Here is a 16970-nt window from a genome sequence, read left to right on the forward strand (position 1 = left end):
CTCCAACACACTTAGTCCTCTAATTCCACTTTTATTCCATCAACCATTTCTAATAAAAGTGGGTCAGTGAACTCAACATCACTAGAAGCTTTAAACCCCATCCCACAAATGGTTATGACATCTATCATGTTTTTCTAGTAAAGAGACTTGTCACAAATAGGTTAAATAAGATAAGTATGTGATGCAAGAGCATCCTAGGTGTAAAGGCAATCTTGCATCACCCAAAAATATTTATCTTTATGTCTTTTTAATAAGGGTTGTTTCAAAGCAGACTTGCTATTTGTGGAAACTCGCTATTTTTAGTAAGTTGGTCATACAAGCTTAGAATGTTATGATTTCGCAGGTGAAGGTTCATCTTAGATATATCAACCTGTTAGTTGAGCTTCATTATCATATGATATGCATTTTTTATATAAATTTTGGTATAACAATTTTGAGCCCAAATTTGAAGGCTTTAAAGGCTCTCAAACGAAGTCTACCACTAATAAACGAATGCTTACGCCATTAGGGCATTGTAGATCAGAGGCTACCATTTTCGATAAGTGGTTATAATAACAATTAGAACTATGGTTTAAACTTATGGCCTTCGAGAGTTGGGCTACCTAAAATTATAATTTGTAATTGTTTTGAGTTGACTCTAATGTAATGAAATGTGAAAAATTATATAATTTGGGATTAGTTGACCTCAATGATTAGGGCTAAATTTCTATAACCTTCCTAGGGGGTGGAGAATTGCCTATATAAGGAAGGCTCATAAGGTTGTTTAGGGCAGTTCTAGGTGATGGATTGTAGCTTTATCTTGCAAAATATTGTAAAAAAAATGCCCATGTGGCTTCATGTATTGTATTTTTGAGATATGCAATTTCATACTTTGGAGATAATACAAAGTCCACTTTTTGTTATTTCAAATTGTTGTTGTTTTTCTATTTCTATTATGTGTTTGCAGTATTAATGGTAGCACCCTTCACCACTACATGTAATTATTTTTTTATTTTTTTAAATAGACAACAAACTATAAATTTGTATTGTTTATATCCTTTTTGCCAAGGACTAAGGGGTATCCTTTTTGCCGCATGACTCAACCTCATCCTTATGGTGTCAAAGTCATGCAATCGACAAGACTTGATCCCTGATGGGCTCTATCAAAACCATTCAACTTCACCAACAGACCAAGGTCATTGACCAAACTATAAATTTTAAGTTTAAAACAATCAAATTAAAAAGAATTATCTAGCTGGAACAAATGGAATGTTGTGAAAGTACCAAAACTTGCAAATTGTTTGTTCACATCATCATGGACCACCTTGTTACAAAGCATGTTCTCAAACAAGAGCTGTGAACCAAGAACAATGCGTAGCAAATTGTCCAACCTAGATTTCTAAACTCTAGGCTCAAAGTTAACAATGCCACTAGGAGTAGAAGTAAAAGGACTAACACTAGTACAAGCACTAAGACAAATCAAAGGCATGGAAGACCCCTTTCTAACACAACTTAAGGATGCAATCAAACAAGAAAAAATACTTGCCAACTTTTCCCTTTACCTTTTTTTTCTTTACTTTAATTGTTCATATGTTTCTAGTGCCACATTGCATGTACAAGAAACCCTAAAAGGTGCTTCTTTACATAGTTGTACATCATGGCCAAGTATCCAAACAATACAGTATGCAAATACAATCCTTATCCTTTCAATCTAGTTTCTCAACCTTAGGTTTACGTGGAGTAGAAGAAGATATCGAGAAAATGATTCAAAACATCAAGACCACTTCAATAAAAAATATTATTTTTACAGTAGATTATATACATGAAAAAGGGTTTGTCAAAAAAAGTTTTAAAAAAAATCCAATTCTTGAATATTGATTTATTTACTTTCAAATTCAAAGTCAAACTTCAAAGTTTGAAGAAAGAAAAATCAAGAAGTTCTACATTTAAAAGAAAAAAATTGTAAATACATATTTTACATTTTTTTCTAAAAAAGATGTAATGTTGACTATTGTTTTTCATTGAAGTTTAAAATTTGAGTTCCAAACAGAAAAATTCAACTTCAAGAATTGAACAGTTACAAAAATAAATTAATTAAAAGAAAGGGAAAAAGAATTAAAACAATAAAAAATAAAGAATGAAGATTGTTATAGCTGAAAAAATCTATAATATTTCACTCTTGCCTCTTCCAAAAAAAAAAAATGAGATGAGAGCTTTTTGCAATTGCTGATACGGATTCTTCTATGCTCCGCATGCAAGTACTACACTGTCCCAATTTGATTATTTAAGAAAAAAGAACTCTTCCTCCTTGCTGCTGCACTTTTATGAACTCTGTATTTTTCCCCTCAACTTGCACTTCTCTTTTCTTGCTAATACAATGAAATGGAGGCCGATTAGGTTTGCGATCAACAAATAGCACAATTTTTTTTTTGAATTTTTGCTCTTTTTTGCGAATACGTATGGCAATTCTGGCCAAGTCCCATCATTGGGACTCATCAGATCACCCCGAGTCACAGAGTGGGTGAGCAATGAATTTTGGCCCAGACTCAGCCAAGTTCGAGTCTGAGCTCCTGGGACTTGCCCAGGGTAACCCGACTCATGTCTCATAGAGATTTGAGCGACTGAAGGTGAGTTTGGGAAGTCTTTTCACAATTTCCATGATTCCATAATGCTTGCTCCATATGTGCAGTCAACAACAATGAATGGCATAATGCGTTTTCATACAGAAAGAAATATAGAATTGTACAACTACAGCTGAAAAAGTGACAATCAAGATTTATTCATTAAGTAAAACCATTTAATCAAAAGAACTTTCTTCGGCACTCTTTACTGATCATATTGAAGTTTAAACAAAAAGAATTCTGAGTGTTGTGCTACTTTTTCCTAAATAATATTGGTATGGATATCAACTTGGGAATTATACATTATTAGAATTACTTAAGCAAGTCCAAATTTAGTTCGTTTTATACAAGCAAACTTTTAAAAGATTTTTCTTTAACAAGATTGAACCGGGTGAAAAATGACGCCAAAATTACTGATATTCATACAATATCCTCCAGACATAAGTCAAAATCTCAGATAAATGGCTAGAAGCATATCTCTAGCTAAAATTCTTAAGATTGTTAATTAGATGCTAATGTTTTAGCATGTTGAACTGGATCCCAAGAGCTGCTCGTGCCAACTGCTTCTCTCTGAATATATGCAGCATGTTCTTTAACCAAAAATTCAATAAGTGGTTTCTCAACATCTAGACCTGGCCCTTCTTTCTCAACAACAGTCTCACCTTTATCTGTCACAATTATAACCTTTTCTTTTCGGGTCAAAAGCTCATTTGCAACTACAACATGCACCCCGTATTTCTTCTGCGCCGACTTTGCTTTCTTCAACAAAATCTCAATGTCTGTCTCAAGCTGTTGTCAAAATCCCAATTACTTATCACAATGCTTTCTATATTAGATGAAAAATCTTATATTGCTTCATTTTTATAAAACTCAAAACTTTTCATTAGCTTTTTCACCACCCATTCTACTGAAGTATTGGTTAGATTTTGAGGAGAAAAAACCTTAAACGAGACAGCAAATGCTGTTGAAGCCCAGAATTTCCTCAAAAGTGTCAGCATTTTTGGTACTGTAACAAGCTGCATGGCTAACTTTCCAGATTCTGACTGAATCTTATGCTCCATCTATCAGGAAACAAAATAAATACCATATAAATCAGTGGCATTCGTGAGGAATTTAAAAAAATTGGTAGGTTATAGCAAATCTACTATACGATTTCTTAAGCAGAGAAATATTTTATTTTTGGTTACAGTTGCACCCCTCTTAGCATGTAAATATTCCTACCATAGAATCCCAAGGTACATAAAAATCAGAGACAGCTGCTGCAAGATAGAGCATTCCATATGCTCCCAAAGGGTTGAGAGCCAAAGCAATAATCTGTAGCATCTGCATCACACTAATGCCATAATTAATTAGAACAAGTTACCATAACTCAAGCCTTGAAAAAGTTGGAAATGTAATAAATAATAATGTCTCAATATCTTACCACGCTGAATGGCAATATATAAGAAAATCATCAAGGAGCAAATATAGAAGTTTTTTAACTGGGCAAATGTAATTAAATTTCTAAATGAAAAATTAGTAATTACCGATTACTCCTCTAAATTGTTGCCTAGTCTTTTCTTGTTAGAATTTTCTTAGTAGTTCAAAGATCCCCCCAAAATATATAATTTCTCACTATGCATTTCAAATAGTTTTGTTTGTTAGAATTCTCCTATTATTTTAAAATATGGCTCGGTAATCATAAGCACAAAATATAATTTGCAAATCAGCATATAAAACAAACATTTCTTCTAAGAAATAGCTTCATTTTAGGATTTATTTCAACGAAAATATACTTTCTTATTACAGAATATGCAATACTTTGTCATCTGTTTCATTGTATATTTATTTCAGCCACGTGTCATTTGCTTTACAACTATTTCAGAGGTTCCCATCTTCAAGTCATTTCTTTCTGTTTCAGTTTAATAACATAACATGTATGAAGGATTCCACATATCTCAGCTGCACAAAATTTCTTGAACAACAATAATTAACCCATCTGAGGCCCATGCATACAATATGAAGTACAGCACTGATGGAAACGACCACATTGCTGTGAATTTTGTGAGATGGAAATTGAAGGCTTGTAAAATTTATTTCTCTGTTGCCAGTTGCTGTATTTGTTTGGAATCAGCAGTGCACCTGTCAGAATCTCTCTCAGGATCATCAATTGTATCTCTAATATCTCGCATCACAACTGATGCATCAGCCTGGGCATCCTGGATGTTTAATAATTTCACAATCTACATAATTTTGGAAACATTTATCTTGATGAGTAGGAGATAATTTCCACAGCGAGTCAAATTGTGATATTGCTATCAGGATTTTAACTGTGTGATTTTTGAGTCAAACTCATTGACCCATATTTCATGAGTAGTGATTCAACATGAATCCATCTCTCATGAGAATAAATGGAACACTTAGCACTCATTGGATCTAGGTGATGCTCATAGGGGTGAAGCCCCGGGACTTCCTGGGAGGTCACCCATCCCAGTACTACTCCAGCCTGAGCGCGCTTAACTATGGAGTTTCCTCCATGGTTAAACCCAAAGCTTGCAACCCCATTTACAAAACCTTCACCAAGTGTTGTGCCTTACGAACCATTCATTAGAAAGCCCCTTAAGCTCATCAATTGATAAGTAGGAGATAATTTCCACAGCAAGTCAAATTGTGATATTGCTATTAGGATTTTAACTGTGTGATTTTTGAGTCAAACTCATTGACCCATATTTCATGAGTAGTGATTCAACATGAATCCATCTCTCATGAGAATAAATGGAACACTTAGCACTCATTGGATCTAGGTGATGCTCATAGGGGTGAAGCACCGGGACTTCCTGGGAGGTCACCCATCCCAGTACTACTCCAGCTTGAGCGCGCTTAACTATGGAGTTTCCTCCATGGTTAAACCCAAAGCTTGCAACCCCATTTACAAAACCTTCACCAAGTGTTGTGCCTTACGAACCATTCATTAGAAAGCCCCTTAAGCTCATCAATTGATAAGTAGGAGATAATTTCCACAGTGAGTCAAATTGTGATATTGCTATTAGGATTTTAACTGTGTGATTTTTGAGTCAAACTCATTGACCCATATTTCATGAGTAGTGATTCAACATGAATCCATCTCTCATGAGAATAAATGGAACACTTAGCACTCATTAGATCTAGGTGATGCTCACAGGCGTGAAGCACTGGGACTTCCTGAGAGGTCACCCATCCCAGTACTACTCCAGCCTGAGCGCACTTAACTTTGGAGTTTCCTCCATGGTTAAACCCAAAGCTTTGGGGTTGCAAGCTTTGGGTTTAACCATAGAGGAAACTCCATAGTTAAGCGCGCTCAGGCTAGAGTAGTACTGGGATGGGTCACCTCCCAGGAAGTCCCGGTGCTTCACCCCTACGAGCCTCACCTAGATCCAATGAGTGCTAAGTGTTCCATTTATTCTCAGGAGAGATGGATTCATGTTGAATCACTACTCATGAAATATGGGTCAATGAGTTTGACTCAAATATCACACAGTTAAAATCCTGATAGCAATATCACAATTTGATGATTAACAACAGACTAATATTCAACCATAGTTTGTGAAGATGTCCTAAATAATTAAAAGACCCGATGATTATTCTCAAAGGGTGCTTCCATAAAGAATTAATATTATTAAGAATTGTGTTTGAGAAGATATAATCTGAAGATTCGTGACTTTTTATTTGATAAGTCATGTCTTACAATATTCAAGATATAAAATGAAAGGCAAGTCAATTCAAAAAAGACACAATTGACATATTCGGAAAAACATTCATATTCTACAAGAAGTATTTTATATTATTTTGTATGGAGGGATAAGGAGCTTAATATGGCTCTCCTAATATAAATTATATTATTTTATTTTAACAATAAAATAAAATGTTCTTTGTTTATTATTAAAGGCGTGGAGATTTAAACTGCAGATGAATCGTCCTTTGTAATTATTTTTTTGAATTTTGTATACAATTTAAATGTTAGATAAGTGGACACGGTCATTTAGCATTTTAAATTCGATCATCATAGATATAGTGAAATATTAAATTGTTTCCGTATTTGTGTCTAGTTTGTCTCCCTACCAAAGGAGTTAAAGTTCAATCTGGACTAATTTAAGATTGCGTAATATTTGGTCCATTGCATCTTGATTATTAAATTGTTAGCAGTATAAGTGCAAAGAACTTTATAAAGTTGTACGTGCAAATTCACTGAAGTTGACTCTATTGCCCAGATGAGCAGAGGCACTGGTCTTTCTATTATTGAAGTTAGAAAATCTATATATTCCTTCTACAAGCATCAAATTCATTATTAACAAACCTTAAACAAAATATTCATTTAATTCAAACATTCAGCATCTAGTTTTATTTTAATTGAATTCCAGGACCTTGCCAACTGAAGAACTCCAAAGCTTAAATTCGCTTTAGAAAAGCTTTGAACCAAGTAATCTAGTTCGAGGAGAAGGTCTACCTACCTAGGTGTAGCGAAGCCTGAAGTGCAGGGGAATCGAGAAGTATTCTCATTCGTTGGCCAGAACTGATTGAGAAGTCCTATCAGAGGAGTGGCAGGCTCTTGGATTTCCAATCTGCAGTTTTGGGAACCAACACCACCCTTAGCAGCATATTCTTTTTAAAATTTGAATTCAAATATTCTTGTAACAGCAAGTCGAGCACTTTTCTTGTAACCGCAGTAGGGAGACTATATTTCCATCCCCGTGGTAGGGAGAGCTCTCTCTCTCCCTCACACGTTCTTTCTCTCCATTCACACGATTCTCTTAAGCTCTTCTTGTGCTATGTTTACTTCACAGCATATCACATAAATTCAATACTGAGTCGATCGTGTGGAGCTGTAGATTTCATAGTGGTTGTTCTACACCGATTTCATAGTGGTTGTTCTACACCAACACCTGGTCTTATATCTTCTTCTATATTGAGTCACGTATTTTCCCTCATGTCATTCACATTGTGAGTAATGCATTTTCGATTGGTCACGTATTTTCCATCATGTTATTCACATTTAATGCATTTTTTATTCAAGAAAGCTTCATTTTATGTTCAAATGCAGTGCTAGGATTGAGCAATGAGCACGATTAGCATTTGAGAGGCTATAGCCTGCTCCCTATTCCGCACTCTTATTTTGATCAATTGTTTACATAAGCATCAACTGCTATAAATTTGGGAAATGAATGCCCAACCGATGAACTTATACAATGCTCTATGATGTGCAAAAATCTGCCTAGCAATAATCTCTATTTTTTTTTACTACTTGATATGTATCAATTGTGTATGATTTCGACATAGTTCGACCAACAATCTTCCGATTTAATGGAATCTTATGACTATCAACAGTCTCCTAGGACGCACCCAAGGCCGAATAGAGCCAAGTATAAATGGGTGAAGAGGAGAGGAATCCTGCAAGAGAAAGGAAAATAAAATTATGAATCAGTGTCTTAAATATTTTATCAATTTAAGAAAGAGAATTGCATAAGTCCAAATGAGCTCATGTTTGTCCAAGATGTAATCGGTTGTGAAGTCAAGCAGTGGTGATCCGGTTGTCTAATACCCACCTAAATCCTTGGCCAAGGTAGTATAGAGGCATGATTGCCATAATGATCACTAGAGGTTGAGTGTGCTAGCTGACAGAGGTATCCCTCAGCCTTGTTTGCTGCTTAGGTGACACTATAACACCGGTATGCTTAGGATGGCAGGACTATGGTACCCCAGTCTATCTCGAAGTAGGGAGGGTCTTTCTCGTAAGAGATTGTGTGGGGATATGTTAAGGTCTGCGGTCGGGAGGTTAAGCCTATGTCAATGCTTCTCTTTGTCAAATGTCGAGGCTTGTACAACACACTGTCAGTTAATTCAGTTAGCTCAGTATGTATCCTAAATCTTTTACTTGCATGTACCTTTATATTACTTGCAATGTATAGTCATAGATGTGGTTGAAATGATTTGTATCTTTTAAATTGAAATCGTAGAAATCAGTTAAGAAACTTACTTTAGTTATCTTTCATATGAAATGGATATAATCGTTGTTTAATTTTGGATTATAGTTAAAACGTATTGTTTCTCAATTGCTTCATGTCATTCCATTATGATATACAATTACAATCTTAGAATGTGTACTTATTTCCAGCTTAGTAAAAATAGTATGTTGCACATTTCTTTGCATATATAAAGTAAAAGCTCCCTCATAGTCAAAGCCTTATTTCTACAACAAACCTTTGGCCACTAGCCCAACTTTGTACTTATCAAGAGTTCCACCAACTATTGCACTTCACTTTATAGACCCATTTACACTATAACACCGGTATGCTTAGGATGGCAGGACTATGGTGCCCCAGTCTATCTCGGGGTAGGGAAGGTCTTTCTCGTAAGAGATTGTGTGGGGATATGTTAAGGTCTGTGGTTGGGAGGTTAAGTCTATGCCAATGCCTCTCCTCTTTGTCAGATGTCGAGGCTTGTACAACACACCCAGATTTAATTCAATTAGCTCAGTATGTATCCTAAATCTTTTACTTGCATGTACCTTTACATTACTTGCAATGTATAGTCATATATGTGGTTGAAATGATTTGTATCTTTTAAATTGAAATCGTAGAAATCAATTAAGAAACTTACTTTAGTTATCTTTCATATGAAATGGATATAATCGTTGTTTAATTTTGGATTATAGTTACGAGTATTGTTTCTCAACTGCTTCATGTCATTCCGTTATGATATACAGTTATAATCCTAGAATGTGTACTTATTTCCAGCTTAGTGATGCAGGCACATCTCATTACTAAATCATTTCAAAGGTCCAAGATTCTCCATATATTTTAAATGGTCAATTTTAATAATTTAGGATTATGTCTTAGTGGATAGAATTAGGTGTTTTATTAAATAAATGTTATAGTTTATAGTCAGATATGTTAGAGAGTTAGAGGAGAGGGTTAATGATGTTAGTGTCGGTTTTAGAAAGGATAAAATTAGTAATAGAAATGTCATGTGGTCAATAATTAAAAGAATCTCATCAGAAAGTTGGTGGCAATTTTAGGAGTGTTCATAATGACGAAAAAATGGCTATGGAATAAAAGAAACCGTTTCATATTCCTTCTATTTGGAGGAAAGTCGATTTTCTTTAAAAAGCCAGTCTGATACGTAAGAAGAATATCCATGATTGCTGCATGGTATTGATGGTAAAGCATCTTTCAGATTCCTATTCTTAGCAGTTACAAGAATATCCATGATTGCTGCATGGTATTGATGGTAAAGCATCTTTCAGATTCCTATTCTTAGCAGTTACAAGAATATCCATGATTGCTGCATGGTATTGATGGTAAAGCATCTTTCAGATTCCTATGCTTAGATGGAAAAGAAAACGTTTTTATTACTACTGGACAACAAGGCCAGTCAGACTTTGGTTATTAAAAAGCCAATCTTTTATGTAAAAAATAATTCAAACTTGGGGAGGAATGTGAAGTTTTATGTCTCTTTTGGTCTCCTGTGTTTTTTGTTCAAGATTATGGTTCTACTGTTATGCTTCATATATTTCTCATGGCAATCAGTTTAGGGAATAACAATTGCAGAAAAATGTACTCTGATGCGGGGTCAATATCTCGGGTTTGAACCATTGGATTTCTCTCAAATTTTTATGTTGTTTGAAACCTAGTTACGCCAAATATCAATAGTTGGATTGTGTAAATCTTTTCTGGTTCAAAAGTTATTCATGTCTGAGTGCGGGTCTATCCGAAGGCAGCAAGAAGATATTTTGGGGGATTTTATTTTCAAAGTTTTGTTTATTGAATCTGATTTTTGTGTGTGATCCTTAAGGTTGTAGATGCCCCTTGAAGCAACTCAGTTGAGTGACTGATTCCTCCTGAGTTTTCCAAGGTGTGGCTCTGCATCATTTTTGGTATCAGAGCCCAGCAAAAGGTTTGGGAAAAAGTAGTTGTGTATATGTTTGTGTGATTGTGAAAGATTGAGAGAAATAGTCTGAGAAGAAGTCCAGGAGACTAGATAAGAAGAAAATAACCTAGCTAAAGAATGATGGGACAAGAAGAAGCAGCTTTATTGTATCTTTTTAGAAGGTATCAGCAGAGAAAGGATTCTAAACAGAAGGAGATAGAGGAAAAGAAGAAAAGAGAGAAAGAAGAAAGGAGAAAACAAAGAGAAGAGCTAAGCAAGATAGAAGAGGAGATAAACAATTTGAGAAGGAGACTTGAGGAGAATGACGCTAAGTTGAAAGAGAATAAAGCTAAGTTGAAAGAAGTGCAACAAGAATACAAAGTGCAGCCACAAGAAGTGCAGCAAGTATCTTTTGACGAGAGCAGTAACAAGACAAGCCCTATTGGATTTGAATGCAAACAATCTGTGGTTGGAATAGTAACATGTCCTTTGAAAATAGAGAAGAGTACAATGCTGGAAGGTACTCCTATGAAAAAGATTTTGGAGGCTGAGGATAAGAAGGAAGAAGTGATTCAAAGCACACAGGTAGAGGATGAAGAGTTAGATCAAGAAGAGGAAAACAATCCATTAGAAGGGCATAGACAGCAGGTGAATGTTGGTGTAGAGACTAAGAGTGAACAACAAGAGGTTGTTGTTGAACCTTGTGAGGAAAAGGTTCTTGCAGATGAAGAAGAGTTGGTGACAGGTGTGGTTGCAGACAATATTTGCCCAGATGATGGAGATGTTGACACAAATGATCAGAAAGGAAAAGATGTAGTGCAAAGATCAGATGCTGAAGAGAAGACTATTGATGACAAGAATGAAGTATTTGTTGATCATTATGATGCTCTAGAGATATACAAACGAGAAGCAGATGTTGGTATGATAATTTGGTATTTTTATGCAGGTGATACGAGGCTATTAAATATATTTGTTCCAAGATTCGACACAGGTACCATGGAAGGTATTCATTCTACAGTTTGGAATCAGAATGTTCTGGCAAGCGGCATCAATTCCATCATTCTTATGGTGACATTATTGCTTACATACAATTGGAAACTCCGAAAAAAGATTGCAGCAATTCAATGGGACTTGAATTTTTCTGTCCCTGGGAGTATGATTCAGGCGCATCTCATTACTAAATCATTTCAAAGGTCCAAGATTCTCCATATATTTTAAATGGTCAATTTTAATAATTTAGGATTATGTCTTAGTGGATAGAATTAGGTGTTTTATTAAATAAATGTTATAGTTTATAGTCGGATATGTTAGAGAGTTAGAGGAGAGGGTTAATGATGTTAGTGTCGGTTTTAGAAAGGATAAAATTAGTAATAGAAATGCCATGTGGTCAATAATTAAAAGAATCTCATCAGAAAGTTGGTGGCAATTTTAGGAGTGTTCATAATGACGAAAAAATGGCTATGGAATAAAAGAAACCATTTCATATTCCTTCTATTTGGAGGAAAGTCGGTTTTCTTTAAAAAGCCAGTCTGATACGTAAGAAGAATATCCATGATTGCTGCATGGTATTGATGGTAAAGCATCTTTCAGATTCCTATTCTTAGCAGTTACAAGAATATCCATGATTGCTGCATGGTATTGATGGTAAAGCATCTTTCAGATTCCTATTCTTAGCAGTTACAAGAATATCCATCATTGTTGCATGGTATTGATAGTAAAGCATCTTTCAGATTCCTATTCTTAGATGGAAAAGAAAACGTTTTTATTACTACTGGACAACAAGGCCAGTCAGACTTTGGTTATTAAAAAGCCAATATTTTATGTAAAAAATAATTCAAACTTGGGGAGGAATGTGAAGTTTTATGTCTCTTTTGGTCTCCTGTGTTTTTTTTTCAAGATTATGGTTCTACTATTATGCTTCATATATTTCTCATGGCAATCAGTTTAGGGAATAACAATTGCAGAAAAATGTACTCTGATGTGGGGTCAATATCTCAGGTTTGAACCGTTGGATTTCTCTCAAATTTTTATATGTTGTTTGAAACCTAGTTACGCCAAATATCAATAGTTGGATTGAGTAAATCTTTTCTGGTTCAAAAGTTATTCATGTCTAAGTGCGGGTCTATCCGAAAGCAGCAAGAAGATATTTTGGGGGATTTTATTTTCAAAGTTTTGTTTATTGAATCTGATTTTTGTGTGTGATCCTTAAGGTTGTAGATGCCCCTTGAAGCAACTCAGTTGAGTGACTGATTCCTCCTGAGTTTTCCAAGGTGTGGCTCTGCATCACTTAGTAAAAATGGTATGTTACACATTTCTTTGCATATATAAAGTAAAAGTTCCCTCATAGTCAAAGCCTTGTTTCTACAACAAACCTTTGGCCACTAGCCAAACTTTGTACTTATCAAGATTCCATCAACTATTGCACTTCACTTTATAGACCCATTTGCAGCCAACAGGTTTCTCCCTTGGGAGAAGATCTGACAAAACCCGAGTGCTGTTCTTTAGAAAGCTATAATACTCAGCTTCCATAGCCTTTTCCCATTCAGGCATCCCTTTTGCCTTTGAATAAGTCTAAAAATGCCAACAAACCACAAAAAAAAAAATACAGTAAAGCTTGACAAAGCCATCACAACCTTTAGAAAGCCAAGAAAGAGAAACCCCCATCGACAGCAAAAAATAATCACATAAAGGCATTGGGATTTGGTAGAATAAACGGCACCTATAAAAGAGATTTCGCAGACTACTCAAACAAAAATTAGAGTTGCCGTGTGCAAAACATACAATCGCAGCTCAAAAGGAAGAGATTTGTGGTTGCACGGGCCTAAAGAGTCACAAAAAACTGCATGCAGACAAGAGAAAAGAAACTACACTCAGGTCTGAAAATGCAATAATGAATTTCAGGATTCGAAAGATTTCCAACTCCAACAACTCCTCAGTTCTTCAAGAAAATCTACAATTTTCAAGAAAAGATGCCAGTGAAAATTGTAGAAACATCTGCAAATCAACCAAGCAAATAACACGTGGGCTTAAAAACCCTCTGAATTTGCCTTTAGAAAACTATTGATTTTTTCTGTAAAAAATCAATAATTTTTTTTAATAGACTGTTCAGGATTTCCCATGAATTTTCAGGTAAAAACAATCACCAAAAAAATTTCAGCAGCTCTAATACCTTTAAATGGTAATGTGTAGCATTAACAATGGAGATGGAAAGCTCCATTCAAAGGAAGTACAAAGACAATGTTTCTATATGAATCAATCATAGAATGAAGTCACAAAGAGAAATAAATTTTAGTTCATTAGTGACCATCAAATAAAATATATAACAATATTATTCTAATACTCACTAAGGTAAAAGTTGAAGACTATATTAAAGGCCTTAATGATGTGAAGCAAACATAAGCCCATCAACTGCTAAACTAAGGGCATATCAGAACTATCCTAAGGAGAGATTCTTCAGCTAAAATTCTTTAGTAGGGTCCTGAACTCAAGGCAAGTTGAACAAATCGTGCTTCATAAGGTTTAACTGTTTCTCAAGCCAAAAATTAGATAGTGTGATCAGTATGTTCCAGCAGTGCAAACTTGCAAGAAAGTAATTGAATTCTATCCATGTTGAGTATGGTTTGCCTTTGGTAGCCCCTATTATGATGGAAATGAGTATTGTTAGCAGATATCAAAATGACCAAGAATCAAGGAAAAGAAAACTGGAGGCCAGTTGTACAAATTATCTTTCTGTTTTTTAATTTCATGTCAAGTGTAACAAAGAGAAACACTAGGAACGAACAGGCCACAGTCCTGGACATGCTATTACACACACATGTTAAACAATTGCGAAAAGACTTATTGTGATGTGAAGTTTTAATCTCTGAGTGACTCTCTTAATGACTCTATTTACATCACAATCCCTCAGAATAAATCTTCTTTTACTTGAAACAAAGATAAAATAAATATGGTTTCAGTCAGCACATATGTCTACAATAACTCTGTCCAGGAAAAGACTCAACCATTTGCAAGCAGATGCCAAAGAGGAAATGCTAGCTCCCTAGAATTTTCATCACATGATATTTCCATGCAATTCTTTTTGTCTTTCTGATAATGCAACATAAGACTCATGGTTTTAACCAAAAGAAAAAAGAATTGAAGCCCACAAATGACAATAAACCTGCTAGTTATGTGAAGATGAGAAAATATAATGAACACAATTGTTTTTAGGAAATCATGTTTCTTTATATGTGCAATCATTGATCATGTAAGACGAATTAAAAACATGTAATAAGCATGAACAAAAGCGATTATCCCCTTGTGTCCCTTGAATACTTACTTGAGCATACTCAAAGAGTGTAGAAAACGTTAGCGCCAATAGACAGCCATTCCCTACTGCCTGTGCAGCAAAAAAATCCAAATTTGCTTATGCATGTACAGAATAAAATACAAAAAGAAAAACTTTAACAATTATAATTCAACGCAAAATTTCGGTTTTGTTCCCAAAGGGTTGCAAAGGGTTGTACAGATTTATAATCCCGAATTGCATGCATCACCAATTCAGCATGTGATGAGCACACTGTAACACACAAACAATTAGTTAGAAAATGTAGCCGTGTGGAATTGAACCCAAAAATGGCAAATCTTTCAGCTTAGCACTATCAAATAGGATCCAACTCCCAGCAGATAAAATATCTACTAACAGGATGTCATTTTTACAAGTACATGAAAATATTAGTATAAGACGCTCCTAATCGTATACAAATAGAACCTTAAGAAATGATGATAATTACATCATCCACTGTTGAAAATGGCGAGAAGACAAAATAGGTAATGCCAACCTATGGGCATATACAAACTACAAATAAAATTAATCCAGAAACTATTTAGTACTGGATACTAAACAAATACTAAGACTGATCATAAATTGATAATCTCAGAAAAGTATTTGAGGAGATTTTAGGGGTATCAAACAATAATGTAGTACAATGGAATAATGAACAAGCTGACTTAATTTGGTAACGCCTTCTGAATCTTGGACTGTGAACTCTTTCCAGATCAAATCTGCCGAAACTGTGGATCGTACTTTTTATCACATCAGATCTTCAAAATTGTGTGATTTAGTGAGAAGGCAAGCTACAGTGAGAACTTGTATGTCACTATTGCAATATTGGTATCTTGCAATACAACTGTTCTTAATTTATATAGATTAGAAGAAATAAAAATATCAATGTGGTTGCATGATTGCATCCATTATAGTTTTTTGGCTTGGTAAACACCAGATGAGGTTATTTGCTGCCTTTACTCTAGTATGAGGAATGCTTACACTACATTCCTAAGATCTGTAATCATGACTCCTAAGTAAAAGGATCTCTGCAAATGTACTAAGCACTACTGTTTATTTCCATGTGTTCCAAATGCAGATTTGAAGGATATGTAAATATCCATTGAAGAGACATATCTCATGAAGAGACATGTCTCTTTGGTAATAAACTAATCAATCATTAATTAGACAATATTATTATTAATATATTATATAATATATATATATATAAAACATATATAATAAATATATAAGTAGACATAAGAGGGTTTGTCTAATTGATGATTGACCATTAACCATTAAAGAATTGTCTCTACGTTAATTCAATCCTACTAAAGCTACACACAAACACTCCCTCTTAGCTAGGGAGGATTGTTATAAAACACATCACGTTCTCAAGCATTTGAAGAGATCATTTCAGTATGATGTCCCTGGAATGGCATATTTAAGGATATCAACATATATCCATTATCTTTCAATATAATATGAAGTATGATTCAACAAGAAATATCAATCATATGATATTGATCATACTTATATTCTTTTGGTATCTGCACTAGCATCAAAAAAATCCTTGATGCCTACCAAAAGAATATGTTATATCCTTGTAGGATATGAGTTATCTAATTTCCGGCACTCTGGGACAAGTGACAACAACTTAATGAAGTCAATTAGATAACTAGTAATCAACCTGTCATAATCTCCGACACTGTGGGACAGCAAGTTAATGTAGTTTGATGATGATACGTTTGTTATCATGACTACCAGCACTTCGGGAAAGCAACTTGATGTAGTTTGTCATGACAACACGTGAAGCTATTGATAAGATCGTCACCTTACAATAGCAACCCTCCAAATATATATATATATATTTCAATGGAAGATCGTCACCTTTCATGACATAATCCGCATGTGCAAAATAGTAACCACCATGAACCAAGTCAGAGGGTGGAACAAGGGCTTTCATAACTTCTCTCTCACAAAGAAGAATGCATTACAAGGAATTTCACTTATCTCCCTCATAGAGAAGATATCATTCATAAGGGATTGCACCTTAAAATTCTCCCTCTAAACAATGATCCTGAGAAGTCAAGTCCTGTAGTTACTCCCTTGGAGGCTCTCTTCGCCCAAGGATGTCTGTCAGACTCCCTCTGAATCTGATATTGATCTTACGACTTTCTAGTGAT

General features: G+C 34.8%; 1 protein-coding gene across 9 annotated transcripts in view; it reads right to left on the reverse strand.

The window, feature by feature from the left end:
* Window positions 1-2878: 2878 nt before the first annotated feature.
* LOC149555652 (phosphopantothenate--cysteine ligase 2-like) overlaps window positions 2879-16970 on the reverse strand; it is a 76901-nt gene continuing 62809 nt past the window's right edge. For all 9 annotated transcript variants that reach the window (XM_089829783.1, XM_089829779.1, XM_089829780.1 and 6 more), the window contains 5 exons: window positions 14987-15039; window positions 14800-14859; window positions 3822-3923; window positions 3542-3661; window positions 2879-3389 (listed from right to left, as the gene is read on the reverse strand). In XM_089829783.1, coding sequence (XP_089685909.1) covers window positions 3102-3389; window positions 3542-3661; window positions 3822-3923; window positions 14800-14859; window positions 14987-15039 — 623 coding nt within the window. In that variant the 3' untranslated portion in view covers window positions 2879-3101. The remainder of the gene's footprint in view (window positions 3390-3541; window positions 3662-3821; window positions 3924-14799; window positions 14860-14986; window positions 15040-16970) is intronic.

The sequence above is a fragment of the Cupressus sempervirens genome, chromosome 5 (genome assembly GCF_028749045.1).
Source record: "Cupressus sempervirens isolate cs-2001-9-10 chromosome 5, ASM2874904v1, whole genome shotgun sequence".
Lineage (NCBI taxonomy): Eukaryota > Viridiplantae > Streptophyta > Pinopsida > Cupressales > Cupressaceae > Cupressus > Cupressus sempervirens.